Source organism: Littorina saxatilis, linkage group LG2 (assembly GCF_037325665.1).
Source record: "Littorina saxatilis isolate snail1 linkage group LG2, US_GU_Lsax_2.0, whole genome shotgun sequence".
Lineage (NCBI taxonomy): Eukaryota > Metazoa > Mollusca > Gastropoda > Littorinimorpha > Littorinidae > Littorina > Littorina saxatilis.
The window spans coordinates 60,982,760-60,999,477 of record NC_090246.1 but is presented as its reverse complement, the minus strand read 5'-3'; the positions used below and the strand labels follow the sequence as shown (position 1 = coordinate 60,999,477).

Genomic DNA, 16,718 nt, shown 5'->3' with positions numbered 1-16,718 from the left:
TTTTTTATTTTCAGAGTTTTTTTCTATTTCACCACTATTATATTTATATTTCTTCTTTTTTCCCCCACCAGGGGCCAGACCCCCGCCTTTGTAAGCTGAACTCACTTTTTCCAATGCTAGGCCCTGTTATAACATTTAGAGGGTCACCTAGAATCCGTCCTGATTGGTCAAAAAGCCATATGGAGCACGGAATTGGTAATAAAACCACATGAAGAAGTAAACACATGAAGGTATTTGCTTCAGTGCTGGATCTTTCAATTAATAACTACCATAAAAACCTAAACAAGAAAATTGTAACAATATTAATAAAACTGTCTGCCAAAGATCAAAACTGAACACATTGGATCAGTTTTCATCAAGACTAGCAAGTCTTGCTCGACTTGCCAAAATCCACTGAGACAGGATAAACCTGTTTTGGCAAAGTAGCTTTCTAGGTTAAATGCAATCCCTCCCCCCCACACACAAAAAAGTTGTGGGGATATTGTTATTGTTATTATCTGTAATTGGTGTAAAGTTCCACAAGCATCTGTCCAGAAGTTTCATTTGAATGTTGTACACACCCCCCCGTGGGTTAGGGGAAGAATTTACCTGATGCTCCCCAGCATGTCGTAAGAGGCGACTAACTGATTCTCTTTCTCCTTTTACCCTTGTTAAGTGTTTCTTGTATAGAATATAGTCAATTTTTGTAAAGATTTTAGTCAAGCAGTATGTAAGAAATAAAGATTTTAGTCAAGCAGTATGTAAGAAATGTTAAGTCCTTTGTACTGGAAACTTGCATTCTCCCAGTAAGGTAATATATTGTACCACGTTGCAAGCCCCTGGAGCACATTTTTGATTAGTGCTTTTCTGAACAAGAAACAATTGACAAGTGGCTCTATCCCACTCCCTTTCCCTGTCGCGATATAACCTTCGTGGTTGAAAACGACGTTAAACACCAAATAAAGAAAGAAAGAATGTTGTACACGCACAAGCACATGCAAACAACAAGAAAAGGAGACGTTGCCTGTAACATCAGAACTTTTAATTATCAGTCAGCAACAGGAGCCAGGGCAACTTTCTTTTTCTGACAATGTTCTGAATGTCTTTTCACTTCACTTCAGATCCAATGATCAGCCTTACAGAGACACAGGAGTTTTTGCCCCTGTTTTCCAACAAATAAGATAAACATGTATTGACAAACGAAAATAAAAAAAAAAGCACTGATATAATAAAGAACTGATGATTATTTTACTTGGATACTATAAATTTGATGTTTTTCATCATGTACCCATGGTGATGTCCAAAGATCACAAATGAAAGTAACATCTGCACATATGCTCACAATCAGAAAGCTATTCAGTCTATCTAAACACGCTTGCATTACAATAAACATTTTTCATTCATGGGTCATGACCATCGTAGAATTTTCCAAGGAAGTCTGCGGGCCGTTCATTGACTGTGTCTTCGAAATATTTCATGATGTGAGGTCGCTGTTTCCAAATCTGAGCCGTCTCCACCAGTTCCATTTGACCCTGTTGAGAAGAAACAAGAATTAATTCTACATCTTTTCTTCTGCACACACATGTATGCAAACACAGTGAAATTGTAGATATATTACTACTTATTACTACACACACAGGAGTTACTGTCTACCAGGTGCTGTTTCTCCATGACTTCATGGAAAGAGCAATAAAACTGCCTATTTTTACATTTAGTCAAGTTTTGACTAAATGTTTTAACATAGAGGGGGGAATCGAGACGAGGGTCGTGGTGTGTGTCTGTGTGTGTGTGTAGAGCGATTCAGACTAAACTACTGCGCCGATCTTTATGAAATTTGACATGAGAGTTCCTGGGTATGATATCCCCGGACGTTTTCATTTTTTCGATAAATACCTTTGATGACGTCATATCCGGCTTTTTGTAAAAGTTGAGGCGGCACTGTCACACCCTCATTTTTCTATTAAATTGATTGAAATTTTGGCAAAGCAATCTTCGACGAAGGCCGGGCTTTGGTATTGCATTTCAGCTTGGTGGCTTAAAAACTAATGAATGAGTTTGGTCATTAAAAATCGGAAACTTCTAATTAAAATTATCTTTTTATTAAACGATCCAAAAACATATACATATGTTATATTTGGATTAAAAACAAGCTCTGAAAATTAAAAATATAAAAACTATGATCAAAATTAAATTTCCGAAATCGTTTTAAAAACTATTTCATCTTATTCCTTGTCGGTTCCTGATTCCAAAAACATATAGATATATATATGTGTTAAAAACACGCTCAGAAAGTTAAAACGAAGAGAGGTACAGTAAAGCACAGCGCAATCGCGCCAAATAGTCAGGTTTGGTAGGGATTTATAGGGGTTGTTTGGTTCAGATTCTTCCAAAAGCACCATATTTGGCCCAGAGGTCGCCCATGCCATACTGTTTCCATTTTTGCCGACTGCCAAGACGGGCGCCCCATGGGGCCGCCATATTGGCAAAATCCAATATGGCCGCCGTCCGGGTTACATATTGTTCACTGGTAAAAAAACTAAAAGGGCTAGAATCATGAATGATATCACATTTTAGGTTTTTTTGGGGTCGGGGAATTCGATTCAGATGTTATTTCAATGATCTGTGGTCAAAATTCAATATGGCCGCCATCCGGGTTACTTATCGATCACAGGTAAAAAAACTAAAAGTGCTAGAATCATGAATTATACCACATTTTAGAAGTTTTCGGGGTCGGGGAATCCGATTCAGATGTTATTTCAATGATCTGAAGTCAAGTTTACCCCTCATCGACACTGTAAAAGTCATATTGGTGTCTCATCGTGATCCCAAAAATCCTGTCCCATCATTAGCTGTATGACGCACAAGTTTTATATCTCTCTATACCACAGAAACAATCGTAAGTTTATGCTCAAACAGACCGCCTACTCCGAGTATTGTCAGAATGTAATGGGACCACCCGAGTCATTCGATATGTGGAATCAACGTTCCCAAACTCTACCCCAGTTCAAGTTCTGGTCAACCATAATCGAGCTGGAGCTGCTGACGTCTCGTTTTGTGTGGTCATTACGAGACGGAGACTTTGCACTATATGTGCAAACATGTGACGAAATCTGCGGCTGGTTTCATGCCATGGACCACACCAACTATGCGCGTTGGCTGCCGATACATGTACGCGACATGGTTGAGCTAGCCGAGAAACACCCTCAAGTACATGCTGAATTCATGAAGGGCAATTTTGTTGTGCAGAAATCAGCCAGAAAGTTCAGCCTCATGGCCAAGGACCAAGCCCATGAACAGTCCAACAAAAACCTCCAGACACACGGTGGAGCTGTTGGACTTTATGAGAACCCCGAAGCTCTTACACTGTTTATGCTGGCCGGACCTGACTGCACGCGGGTAGTTGAGGAGTTTGAGGCCGTCAATGACCCACCATTGCCATCCACCGCTCACCACGAGGAAGGACACAGCTTGCAGTTAAAGTTTCAAAAGGATGCACAAGCGTTCATCAAGGTGGTAGAGCAGCTGGGCAATCCTTTCCTTGTTACAAGTCATGAGCTCATAGCACTCGATACACACAATGTCAAGGAACAAGCCGTTACTGATTCTCTATCTCAAATCGGTGAAACTGGCCAAACCCTGCATGCAGCATATGTCATGGACAGATTGGAAAAGGCTTCAGTATCAGTAACTGATTCAATCAAGCGGAATAACACGCTAACCTTTGCCAACCGACCTGACCCCAATAAGAAAAAAGGTACAAAGGACAGCGGCGTCCAGGCAGAGGCAGAACATGATGTTAATCACACAACTTTTTCTCTCACTCCAGTCACGTCCCGATGCCGACATGACAGACTTCTTTCGGTTCGAAAATCAGAGAGAGCCACCGAGCCTGGCGGATCGAGGGTTGCTGCGATCAGGGACAAAATCAGACATTCTTAAGTGCCTCAATGCACCCACTGGCCGCGCAGATGCTGCCAAACAAGCCACAATCGTGGTGTTGGACATGGTAGCTGTTATCCACATGGTGCGACCCACAACAGCAAATACATTCAGCGAGTATGTGTCACTCCACATTGTACCATATCTGGAGGCCCAAATCACAAGCAGTACCCAACGCATTGACGCCATATGGGATAATTACCCAGAGGAAAATAACCTCAAAGCGCTCACACAGCAACGACGTGGAAATGGCCCACGGACAAGAGTCGGTGATGGCAGTACTCCAATCCCGAAGCGTGACTGGAACAGCGGATTCCTGAAAAATGAGGAAAACAAAAAGGAGCTGTTCTCTTTCATCACCACACAGATCTCCAAGGCTGACATGGACGGAAAGCTGCTCCTGAGTACCCGCTTCGAGACCGTGCTCTCCAACAAGTATTGTGACCTCACAACACTTCAGCCGTGCAACCATTCCGAGGCGGACACCAGGATCCTCCTGCATCTGGCACATGCAGCAATTCGAATTCGGGCCGGGACGGACACGGGTCAACTTTATGTGCAGACCCAGAGACGGAAGCCATGTCCCACCCCCGTGTCATCACAATGGCACGTAAAAGACCTTGGTCATTCTGCCATAAGTGCAGGTGGCTGAATACACCTAAACACGCAGACACCTGGGTAGCGCGACTCCGTTGCTGCTAGCTTTCCACTGGGAGGAAGCGACCCGAATTTCCCAGCGATGGGACAATAAAGTAATGAAAATGAAAATGAAATGAAATGAAAGCAGGGTCATACAACAGCCTTTGTTCGCACTGTGGACAGCGATGTCGTAGTTTTGACAATCCGGTTCTTCGAGTCCCTGGGCCTATCAGAGCTCTGGGTGGGCTTCGGTACTGGTAAAAACTACCGTGACATACCAGTCCATACAATCTACTCTGACCTTGGCCCGTCAAAATCCTTGGCACTACCCCTCTTTCACAGCTTAACGGGGTGCGACACGACTTCACAATTTCTTGGATGTGGCAAGAAGACAGCATGGGCAGCATGGACAAGCATACCGGATCTCACCGACACACTAGTGGCTCTCACGCATGACCCTGACCTCTTCAGTCTTGAGTCTGTGCATATGCAGCGCCTCGAACGCTTTGTCATAGTCATGTACAGCAAGGGGTGCAGTGCAGCTGATGTCAACACGGCCAGATATCAACTCTTCTCCACTGGATGCAAACTGCTGGAAAAGCTTCCACCTACCCAAGCCGCACTGTTCCAGCATGTAAAGCGAGCGCTACTACAGGCGAGTTTCTACTGGGGTCAGGCCACCTCAATCCAGCAGGAAATTCCTGACTTCAGTGAGTGGGGCTGGCACAAAGATGGCACCAATACCTGGCAACCACTATGGACCACTCTAAGCGACGCTTCATTGGCATGTGCCATTCTCTTGCAATGTGGCTGCCTCAAGGCATGCACGGGAAGGTGCAAATGCAACCGCGCCGGTGTCCGATGCACGGTCCTCTGCAAATGCGAAGGCGAGTGTGTCAATAACGGTGGTGATGACCAGTAGGACTTGTTACTGGAATCATAGAGTGCAAATGCAACAGCGTTAGTGTCCGATGCACGGTCCTCTGAAAATGTGACGGTCCTCTAGCACTGCAAATGCAAAGGCGGGTGTGTTAATAACGGTGGTGATGACCAGTAGGACTTGCTGGAATCATAGAGTGCCAGCCAGAACATATGCATAGTAATAATAATCCTGTATTGAATGCACACAGCGGCAAAAAGTGTCTTGCCACTACAGATGTCTCCGAATTATTTGAATTAAAATGGTTCCTGAATAATCATTGATTTTTTGGTATAATTAGAGGTGTTTGGGATATTTTGGTTCAGATTCTTCCAATAGCACCTTTTTGTGACCTTGAAGGGTAAACTTGACTTCAGATCATTGAAATAACGTCTGAATCGGATTCCCCGACCCCGGAAACCTCTAAAATGTGGTATCAATCATGATTCTAGCACTTTTATTTTTTTTACCTGTGATCGATATGTAACCCGGATGGCGGCCATATTGGATTTTGACCTCAGATCATTGAAATAACATCTGAATCGGATTCCCTGACCCCAAAAAACCCTAAAATGTGATATCATTTATGATTCTAGCATTTTTAGTTTTTTTACCTGTGATCAATATGTAACCCGGACGGCGGCCATATTGGATTTTGCCAATATGGCGGCCCCATGGGGCGCCCGTCTTGGCAGTCGGCAAAAATGGAAACAGTATGGCATGGGCGACCTCTGGGCCAAATATGGTGCTTTTGGAAGAATCTGAACCAAAATATCCCTACCTACCCTGACTAAAACAGGCTCGTCACTTTCACTGCCTTTTGCACTAGCGGCGGACTACGTTCAGTTTCATTCTGTGAGTTCCACAGCTTGACTAAATGTAGTAATTTCGCCTTACGCGACTTGTTTTTTTTACAGTGCTGCCTTCGATGTGGGGCCCCGCTGATGAGAGGACACCGTTTCTTGTGTCTTTGCCCATTAGCTTGACCAAAATATACCTGTCCACAAAGGATACCTGTTATGCAGGGATACCTTTGGCTGGTCCCAAGGAAGTTGTTTTAATTACCGGTACCATTGTATTACTTGTATGCACTGATCAGAACCAATAACATTCAATGGGTTAGTTGTATGACTAATAGTCAACTTGTCATTGCACATTTGTATGCAAAGCCTGGCTTGAACCCTGAGAGTTTGGAAACAAGACTATGGTACAGTTGAACCATTCATTAAAGACACACCCCCCCCACCCCCCTCAATGCGGTAATGCTGGAAGTCTTTTGGCTTTCAGGCATTTTAATTTGCCTTTTCTTTCGCAAGTGAGGCAAAGAACAGACATCATGTTCACAGAGTTTCGGGCCAGACAAGAATTAATTTTTTATTGGTATTGCAACACATGCACCTGTTATAGTTTCCAAACACATTCTTTCTGTTTGCCATTAACAATAACATTTCACAGACAATACTGCTACTAAGATGTTTCATATAAATAAAACCAATGCTTACCTTTATCACAAGGAGATCTATTGTTCTGATGTCTGTGATGTGCTTGTTCTTGTTGAACATCTCTCGCACTTTTTCACGTCCCATCTTCACAGAGATTGGCACGTCAAAGTCCTTGACTGAAAACAACATACAGGTGACTGGTGTAAGGCCTAAATAAACAAGGTAAAAGGAATAATCAATCTCATCATAAGGCTCACCTGAAAAGCACATGTAAACTGATTATGAACATTCAAAAAAGAAACATACAGAATATAAACAATAGATACATGCACAGAATTCAGTACTTTTTGAAAGATAAAAAGATTGAGACTGTGATGGTCTAACTCTTGTAACAAAAAACATGATAAAATTGATTGTTATCAAAGAGAATCCAACCAAAAACAACAACAATGAATAAAGAGCACAAATAAGGCTTTTTAACATAATTTATTTCTGCTGAAATTGATATGAACTTTTTCATTCCTTACATAATATATATATACATACATGTATTAGTGAACATATACTGTTCAAAAAAAGAAACGCATAGCTTGTAATATTTGGTTAATTTAGTTATATGGCTACAAGGATATCCACCAAACTGCAGAAAATGTTTATCTGGTCATCGACCTTTCGTCCATTGCCACAAGTGAGCTCTGCACGTGACGCATGCGTTATCAGTGGCTACAATGTCAAAATTGCTCATTTGGCATGACCACTCGTCATGCTTCAGTGTAATCTCGTGAAACTCGGGGAATATTGAGCTCTCACCATGTCTTCCAAAACCCATAAAAGCGGATTGTTCGCCACAAAGAAATCAGACGACAATTCAGCGACGAAAGATGGCCTGATTGAGCAGAGAAGACCGCCAAATTGCATTGGGTCGTTTACAAGCAGGCCAAAGTCAAAGTGCAATCGCCAGGCACTTCCACGAGTCCCAGAGCACCATCAGTAGACTGTGGGTCAGGTTTCAAGCCACTGGCTCCGTTGCTGACTTGCCACGAGCGGGAAGACCAAGGGCGACAACTGCTGCTCACGACCGCTTCATACGGCTCCGCCACCTCCGGAATCGTTTCCTGTCGGCCTCATCTTCTGTCCAGGCTCTCCCCGGGCCACACCGATTATCGGACCAGACCGTGCGGAACCGCCTGCATGAAGCTGGTTTGAGAGCTCGCAGACCTCACAGAGGAGCTGTCCTCACCCGCCGCCATCGCCAGAACCGAGTGCAGTGGGGCAACCAGCACCTTCGCTGGACCGTCCGGAATCACTGGAGACACGTGTGGTTCAGCGACGAGTCCTACTTCCTGCTCCAGCGACATGATGGTCGGAGGAGGGTCTACCGGAGAGCAAACGAACGTTACGCGCCCAACTGTGTGGATGAGGCACCCGTTCATGGTGGTGGAGGCGTCATGGTGTGGGGGGCGATCAATACCGCTGGAAGGAGCACCCTGGTGCACGTCCAAGGGCGCATAACTGCCCAGCGATACGTGGAGGAAATTCTGCGCCCACACGCCCTTCCTCTTCTGGCTGACCAGGATGCCATATTCCAGCAGGACAACGCTCGCCCGCACACAGCACGACTCACCACCCAGTTCCTCACCGACCACCATGTCCAAGTGCTTCCCTGGCCATCCATGTCGCCAGACATGAACCCGATAGAACACCTCTGGGATGAATTGGACAGACGTGTGCGCAGGCGAGAAGAAGCGCCGGCAAATCACCGCGATCTATTGCAGGCACTTCAGGAGGAGTGGGACACCATCCCACAGCAAGATATCCGGCATCTGATCCAGTCCATGCCCAGAAGGTGCCGGGCAGTTGTTGCTGCTCAAGGCAGTCACACCCCCTACTGACTTGACAGCCTCGGCACCCAATCGTATTGATTGACTGATTGATTTGAAGATGCAAATGAACTGTGTGTGCATTCAACTGTGTCCATACCAAATTTCAAACAAATAATCTAAATATTGGATTTTCTGTTAATTTTTTCGAAAAATAAAACAAATTTGGCAAGTAGCAACTATGCGTTTCTTTTTTTGAACAGTATAGTTTGCTGCACTTCTGGCAAGTATCAATAAATCAGCATTTCCCTTCCCTGTTCCAAATATCATCATGCTAAAATGTTCCTTCCTAAGCCGTTTGCGTCAAAGTGTCCAAAAAATAATCATACATGTACTTGGCAACTCTTGAGTTCAAACGCCAATTTCGTCCATATATATATATTATATACAGAAAGAACTAGGAAGCTAGCAGCTTCCTTGGCGAGTAGATGAGGGTGTCTATGAAAGAATTTTGTGTTAGCCAGGCAAGAATGGAGTATGATGGGTTTACATCGAATGAGTCATCAGTAAACAGCCAACGGAATTGCCAGCTGTGTACATGTAGCTCACTAGCTGCCATGTTTTCTCGCACCTCCAGAGAGATGCTCACCTATTTTCGCCAATCCCATCCTTCCTCAATGAAAGCAGTCCCCAACAAATGCAATTGAGGTCTAACGAATGACGTCTCACAACGTGCGTTGTCGTCCTTGGCGGTCAAGAAAGCCGCCGCGATCATTGCGCAGACGACACTTCTAGACCGCCAATATTTTTTGTGCGCATCACGTGCTCCACATAAATCGGCCGGAAACGAAGCAATTGGGAAACCTGGATTACCTAGCTTTATTGCTGGTTTTGTGTTTGAAATTTGAAAAGAAAGTTTAATCATTTTTCTTTGTGTCTTGACTCTGAGCCTCAGGTATTCTGGAACGGGGTGCAGAAGAGAGCTTGAAATGAAGCGAATCGATACCCAGTGCAACCTTCCATTTATTTGACTCCTTCACTATACCACTACTACTACAACAAGGCGAAAGGAGTAGGACACTTCAATCGCGCGGCATTTTGATTTCAGATCCGGTGATCTTGCTACTAAGAAACAAGGGACTGGCTAGTATAGTACTTGTTCCAGCGTCGCGGACGACGCTGGTATCTGTGGTTGGGAAGAACGTGCCTGTGGAGAATTAGTCTCCAAGCCAAAGCGCGCTGACTCTCCAAGCCAAAACAATTTCAAAGCTGAAAAAAAATGTACAATTTACGCGAAACGATTAAACACAGCTTTCGGGTGTTTTTTATAATCTAAGATGTACATAAATATACCACTCCGACCATAAGGAAAAGAAAAAAAGACACACAAAAAAAAAAAGACCGAGAGGAGCCGAGTCAATCCGAGACCAACCGAGAGGACGTGTTTCGCGCCGTTTCGACGTCGTTTGTTCAGATGCGGCCGGTTGGATCAGTTGCGGTCATACAGGGGCGCCTTGCACAAGAAAAGATCTTCAACAATCCCGATCATCATCATGGTACAATAATGTTTTGTGCGCCCCCATGTATGTGTTCTGTGCTAATAATGCACGGTTGTGAAATGTCCGTACACATTTTGTGGCACTATGTAATTGTTAGTGCATCCTCCTGCGGATGCTTCGTGCTAAAAATGCACTTCCATTAAAATATTGTACGCTCATGTCAGTAATATATTTTCAATTGTTTCTCTGTCAATTTCAAGTGTTTGTTTCCAATTACTTCAGTATCTCCCTGTTGCAATTCCAGGTGATTCATTATGCATGTGCCAATTTGAGGTGTTTAATTCTGATTCCTGTATTTACAGTGTAAAATTAAAACTATTGTTTTAATAATAATAATAATAACGATTACTTATATAGCGCGTAAAGCTCGTGGTGACGAGCCCAGAGCGCTTTACACTTACACAATCATAATACAAACAAGGAAAGAGAACTAAATCCGAATAAATTCAAACATGGTCACACCCACCCACACACGCACGCACACACACACGCACACACACACACACACACACGCGCGCGCACACACTCACACACAATCTTTCTTTCGTCATTGTCAATGTTCAGGTAACCCGCAATGTCATTCCATGTACGCATACGTTATTCTAGTACAACACACACAGGCACATACACATCCTCATGAACGCCACACTTTAGTATATATAATACACGTGGCAGCGCCGATGACTCACCGATCATGGGATCTCCTTCAGAGGTCTAACTTAAACATGTGTGTTTTGAGGGCTGTTCTAAAGGCAGATGGTGACTGGGAATCCCTAATGCTCCGGGGGATTTTCTCCCAGACAAGAGGTCCCTGGTACTTGAAGGATCTCTCAAATCCATAGTTAGTTGATTTTCTGTTTCTTTTTGGTTTACTAAGTACATTGGTATCTGTTGCAGAGCGAAGAGAGGAGAGGTTTGAATATTTTGATAACATCTCAGAGAGATAAGCAGGTCCTGTACCATGAAAGAAAGAGAAACAAATGCATGCAATTTTGTATTGAATACGACTTCTTACAGGCAGCCAGTGAAGGGATCTCAAAACAGGTGTGATGTGGTGTCTTTTAGGGGTCTTTGTGATTAATCTAGCGGGAGTTGTTCTGTACTTTCTGCAGTTTTTCAATGAGATAGTCAAATGAACCAGAAAGAAGGGCATTTCCGTAATCTAGCCTTGAAAGAACGAGAGAGCAAATGAGAGTTTTTGTAGCATCGGAAGAAAGGCAGTGGCGGATGGAGCTAATTTCAAACATTCCTATGACACCTGGTAATGGTTCTGTGGTTTTGTTTTTAATTTGTATTTTGTTTTTCTGCAATAAATATTTGAAATGGATCTGAGGCCGGCTTACTACTTTTAGCACTCTTTTTCACCACATTCCCACGTACAGATATTGCAATATCAACTCTTCCTGTCTACCTGTTTCAAACAAGCTCTATTTTTTGATTAAAAAGTTTTTACTAAATGTCTTAATATAGAGGGGGGAATCGAGACGAGGGTCTTGGTGTATGTGCGTGTGTGTGTGTGTGTGTGTGTGTGTGTGTGTGTGTGTGTCTGTCTGTCTGTGTGTCTGTCTGTGTGTGTGTGTGTGTGTAGAACGATTCAGACTAAACTACTGGACCGATCTTTATGAAATTTGACATGAGACTTCCTGGGAATGATATTCCAGGACGTTTTTTTTTTATTTTTTTTTTATAAACGTCTTTTATGACGTCATATCCGGCTTTTTCGTACAAGTTGAGGCTGCACTGTCACACCCTCATTTTTTAATCAAATTGATTGAAATTTTGGCCAAGCAATCTTCGACGAAGGTCGGACTTCCGTATTGCATTTCAGTTTGGTGGCTTAAAAATTAATTAATGACTTTGGTCATTAAAAATCTGAAAATTGTAAAAAAATAAATAAATTATAAAACGATCCAAATTTACGTTCATCTTATTCTTCATCCTTTTCTGATTCCAAAAACATATAAATATGTTATATTTGGATTAAAAACAAGCTCTGAAAATTAAAAATATAAAAATTATGATCAAAATTAAATTTCCGAAATCGTTTTAAAAACTATTTCATCTTATTCCTTGTCGGTTCCTGATTCCAAAAACATATAGATATGATATGTTTGGATTAAAAACACGCTCAGAAAGTTAAAACGAAGAGAGGTACAGTAAAGCGTGCTATGAAGCACAGCGCAACCGTTACCGCGCCAAACAGGCTCGTCACTTTCACTGCCTTTTGCACTAGCGGCGGACTACGTTCAGTTTCATTCTGTGAGTTCCACAGCTTGACTAAATGTAGTAATTTCGCCTTACGCGACTTGTTTTTTCTTGTGGCTGTTTGATCAATTCATAGCAAGCATTGACTGAAATAAACAATTTATATATCCAGCACAACATGCAATTCATTGACTTTTGACCCTAACCTTTTAACACTTCCCAAAATAAATCTTTGGTGGACATTGCATCGACGCTGTTCATTTTTAATGAACATTTTTCTTGTAGTAGTTGTGATTTGTACCAAGTTACCCTCAAAATTAATACTGAAAAAGAATTACAGCAAACAATTTTGTATGCGCATTTCAGCCGACATGCTTTTATGTTAGTTTAGATAAGCAGAAGGTGTATACTATAAACGTTTAGCTAAGAACGAAAGCTGCAAAAATTGTCACAGAAGCAGTGCAAGTTTGCTTTGCTATGTTTTACTGGGGTTGCAGAGGTGGGATTCTGAATTCTGCATTTTAACTGAAAGGTGAGCAAAACCGTGGATTATATAGATACTTTCCAGGGTTAGAAAAAGAACAATAAACAACATTCTTTAGCTGGGGCTTCGAAATGTACACAGACAAACATGAACATTTACGGAAACATCTTAGGTCTGGGTTGTAGCAGACAGCAACTGACTCAAAGGAGTGAATGCCCTTTGCAAAGACCTTGGCGACAACATCAAAAATTAACAACACTCGGGTTTCATTGATGCCATTTAACTCACCAACATATGGAATTTGTCTGTACCATGCTTTGTACAGGTTCAACACACGGCGCTTCGCTTCGTGGTGGTTCGTTGACAGGATCGGTTTGACTTGCTTGAATCCTTGTTGAACTGCCCTGCTCGCCATTTTGACTCAGGGGAGAGTACTTTTAATACAAAACGTAACAAGGGAAGCAACCTGGCTCTTTGTGTCAGTGCTTGCCTTGGATTTGGTCACAAACTTGTGATTAAAAACTAAGACCTTATGCAATTACCGTAGGATCTGTTATCTGTTTCCTTAAAAAATCTCATACAGTTTTGATTATGTTTGTCCGCATGCATGTTCACCATAGCCGCGTCTCCAGCCTTGACGGTTTGATCCCCTACTACTGAACCTGCACCAGCTGAACCCACACACACACACACACACACACACATACCTGTCAAGTCTTACGTTTATCGCGTAATTCTTACGGAATTTTGATGTTTTTCAAGTCTTACGGCGTATGCCGAAGATCTTACGGTTTTTACAAATCAGTTTGGTCAAATAAAAAAAGATCGCAAAGGTTCGTCCGAGAACAAAGTAACAGCTACAAAATCTCGCGGTAACTGATCCGGCGGAAGTACAAGGCAACGCGCATGTGCACACCGTCAGCGCGATCTGACCGAGTACTGTGCGACAACGCTTGACCACACGCGACCTCAAATTAAAGCAGTTACATGTACTATTGTTGTTGTTCTCGGTATCTTCAAGGTATTTCCTCACGGTGTGCGAAGTTTTAAGCCATAGAAATGAAACTAAGGGAGTAGTGATGCATTTTCGAAGAGCTCGCGATTCGGAAAGCGAAAGGAGCCGGATTTCTGTCACATCCAATCATGGACTTGTTTTTAGAACACGCGCGACCTCAAACTAAAGCATTTACATGTCATATTTTTGTTGTTCTAGTAGCTACACAGTATTTTCTCACGTTGTATTAAGTGTGAAGCCAAATAAATAAAAATAAGGGCGTTGTGATGCATTTTCGAAGAGGTAGAGAGCGAAAGTTAGCACCGGATGTTTGTCACAACCGATCCTAATAATATATACGACCATCTTGAACACGCGGCCAGTACAACTGGCCTTGACACGGAACGATTCAAGGGGGGCAATCTCAAGTCATCTGAAAGAGGGAAATCCAAACACAATCCGCCTTGTTCGATTTTATGGGCTTGGACGATAGAGAAAAATAAGAAAAGCAAAAGCTGGAGTCCAGTCTGAACGAAACTGCTATCAAGAACGCAGAATTGATTTTTTCTGAGTTGTTTTTTTTAGCCGTAAGCGCCATTTCTCATTTCGAATTTCTCATAACTGCTGTTCACCGCAGTGAAACCAACAAAGGGGCCTCACTCTGGAAGAGTTTCCTGCTCCGATAAACATGGCGCTTACGGCTAAAAAAAAAAAACTCAGAAAAAATCAATTCTGCGTTCTTGATAGCAGTTTCGTCCAGACTGGACTCCAGCTTTTGCTTTTCTTATTTTTCTCTATCGTCCAAGCCCATAAAATCGAACAAGGCGGATTGCGTTTGGATTTCCCTCTTTCAGATGACTTGAGATTGCCCCCCTTGAATCGTTCCGTGTCAAGGCCAGTTGTAGATACTTTTATACGACTTGTTTTTAGAATATGCGCGACCTCAAACTAAAGCATTTAGATTACATGTCATATTTTTGTGGATATGGTATTTGTCTTTGATTGTTGAGACACACATGAGTTTCTGGCTTGTAACTTGTGTGTTTTACATGTTAAACACCAAATAAAGAAAGATGTTCTGTGTGGCTAAAATATTCTCTTTTGCACATTCTGTATCTGTATCTGTAGGGTACGTCGCTAGCATCCAGATTGCTGGCTTTGGCGCGACGGGTGGGTGTGCGCAGCGACGTCGAGTCGTTTAGCGGCGGCTGGTCAGCGCCGATTTGAATGCCTCAGGTAGAGTCTGAGTGGACAACTATGTTGTCCGGATGACCACTCTATTGTGGATCGTGGGAAAAACGACTGTCTGTATTGTTCGGTGTTGCAGCGTGGTACAGCGAAACACCTTTTTTTTTATGTAATTGTCCATGGGGTTGCTACCAACGTAGTCTGCTGTTTGTCTTCTGGGTCGAATCATGCGGCCAGCACGTTGAGGGGTCAGGAACTTGTCTGGAGGCATTGCCGGCACCAGCACCTCAACCACCTTGTAGTAAAAAGTCAGGCGGAGGTGTAGGCTACTCGTCGTTCCTGGAGAGTCGGGAGGTTGTGGCGTGTCAGGAGGCCTGTAACAAAGCCAGGACGTCTTGATCGGTAGTCGTTGGCGATGAAACGTGCTGCAGTGCGCTGTATGCGTTCCATCCTATCGATGTCCTGCGCTTGGTACGGGTCCCAGGCTACGGCTCCGTACTCAAGGAGGGGTCGGACGAGGGCCAGGTAGGCATTTCGTCTGCAGGCTGCCGGGCAGTGGCGGAGGTTTCTGCGTAGGAAGCCAAGAGTACAGTTTGCTTTCTTGGTGATGCTGCTGATGTGGTTTCTCCACTTGAGGTTGTCAGAAAATAGGATGCCTAGGTATGGGTTGGAAGGGACAGTTTTGAGGATGGTGTTGTTGAGGGAGTACATGAAGGTGGAGGGTGGTTTGTGGGAGATGCTCATGACATAGCACTTGGTGGCGTTGAAGCGCATTCCCCATTTCTCTGCCCAGCCTTGTAGACACTTCAGGTCCTCTTGTAGGGTGTGGTGGTCGTTGAAGATGTCGGTCTCTCTGTAAGACGGTGGGGGTTTCCACTTCATGATTGAATCACTGTGCTCAATGAATGAATGTTGTTAAAACACACTTGTCTTGTGCCTTTACTATCATGTGGTGTTTTTGTGCATTCTGGTAACATTTTTGTTAGGGGTGTAAATGTGTGACTGCCAGGTTGGACGTGTGCCGTCTTTGTACAATTTAGGTGATTCTCGGTATAATTTACATTTAAACATGCTTTGTACATGATTTCAAAATTACATAAAACAGTGCAGTTCAGTGTGGAAAAAAGTTTGTTTTTTGATTATGTGTGAAATAAGGCTGATTTCTTGTTTTTGTGTGTGTATATATTTAGTTCTTGTGGTGATTAATTTAACGACTTCTGCAGTTTTGCACATTGTCTTATGCTTTTTGGTGCAAACTTATGGTTTTGTGAGCAAAATCTTATGGTGAGAGCCCACAAGAGCTTGACAGGTACGCACACACACACACGGACACACGCACGGCACATCGTGGCACACGGAACACATACACACCACACACATACACACACACACACACACACACACACACACCGGCACTGCACACACACACACCGGCACTGACACACACACACACACCGGCACTGACACACACACACACACACACACACACACACACACACACACACACACACGCACACAGGTGTAACACGAAATTTTTACTCCACGAAAAA

At 43.3% G+C, this 16,718-nt stretch overlaps 2 protein-coding genes across 2 annotated transcripts; both read right to left on the bottom strand.

The window, feature by feature from the left end:
- Positions 1-1,006: 1,006 nt before the first annotated feature.
- On the bottom strand, positions 1,007-13,434 carry LOC138959435 (NADH dehydrogenase [ubiquinone] 1 alpha subcomplex subunit 6-like). The gene is made up of 3 exons (XM_070330932.1): positions 13,275-13,434; positions 6,979-7,094; positions 1,007-1,511 (listed from the first exon to the last, which is right to left on the bottom strand). The coding sequence occupies exons 1-3, from the start codon at positions 13,399-13,401 to the stop codon at positions 1,380-1,382; spliced, it is 375 nt and encodes a 124-aa protein (XP_070187033.1). The 5' UTR covers positions 13,402-13,434; the 3' UTR covers positions 1,007-1,379.
- A 2,043-nt stretch (positions 13,435-15,477) lies between these two features.
- LOC138953697 (uncharacterized) lies at positions 15,478-16,050 on the bottom strand. Its single transcript, XM_070325591.1, has one exon. It carries the CDS (start codon positions 16,048-16,050, stop codon positions 15,478-15,480), a length of 573 nt encoding a protein of 190 aa, XP_070181692.1.
- Between the last annotated feature and the right edge of the window lie 668 nt (positions 16,051-16,718).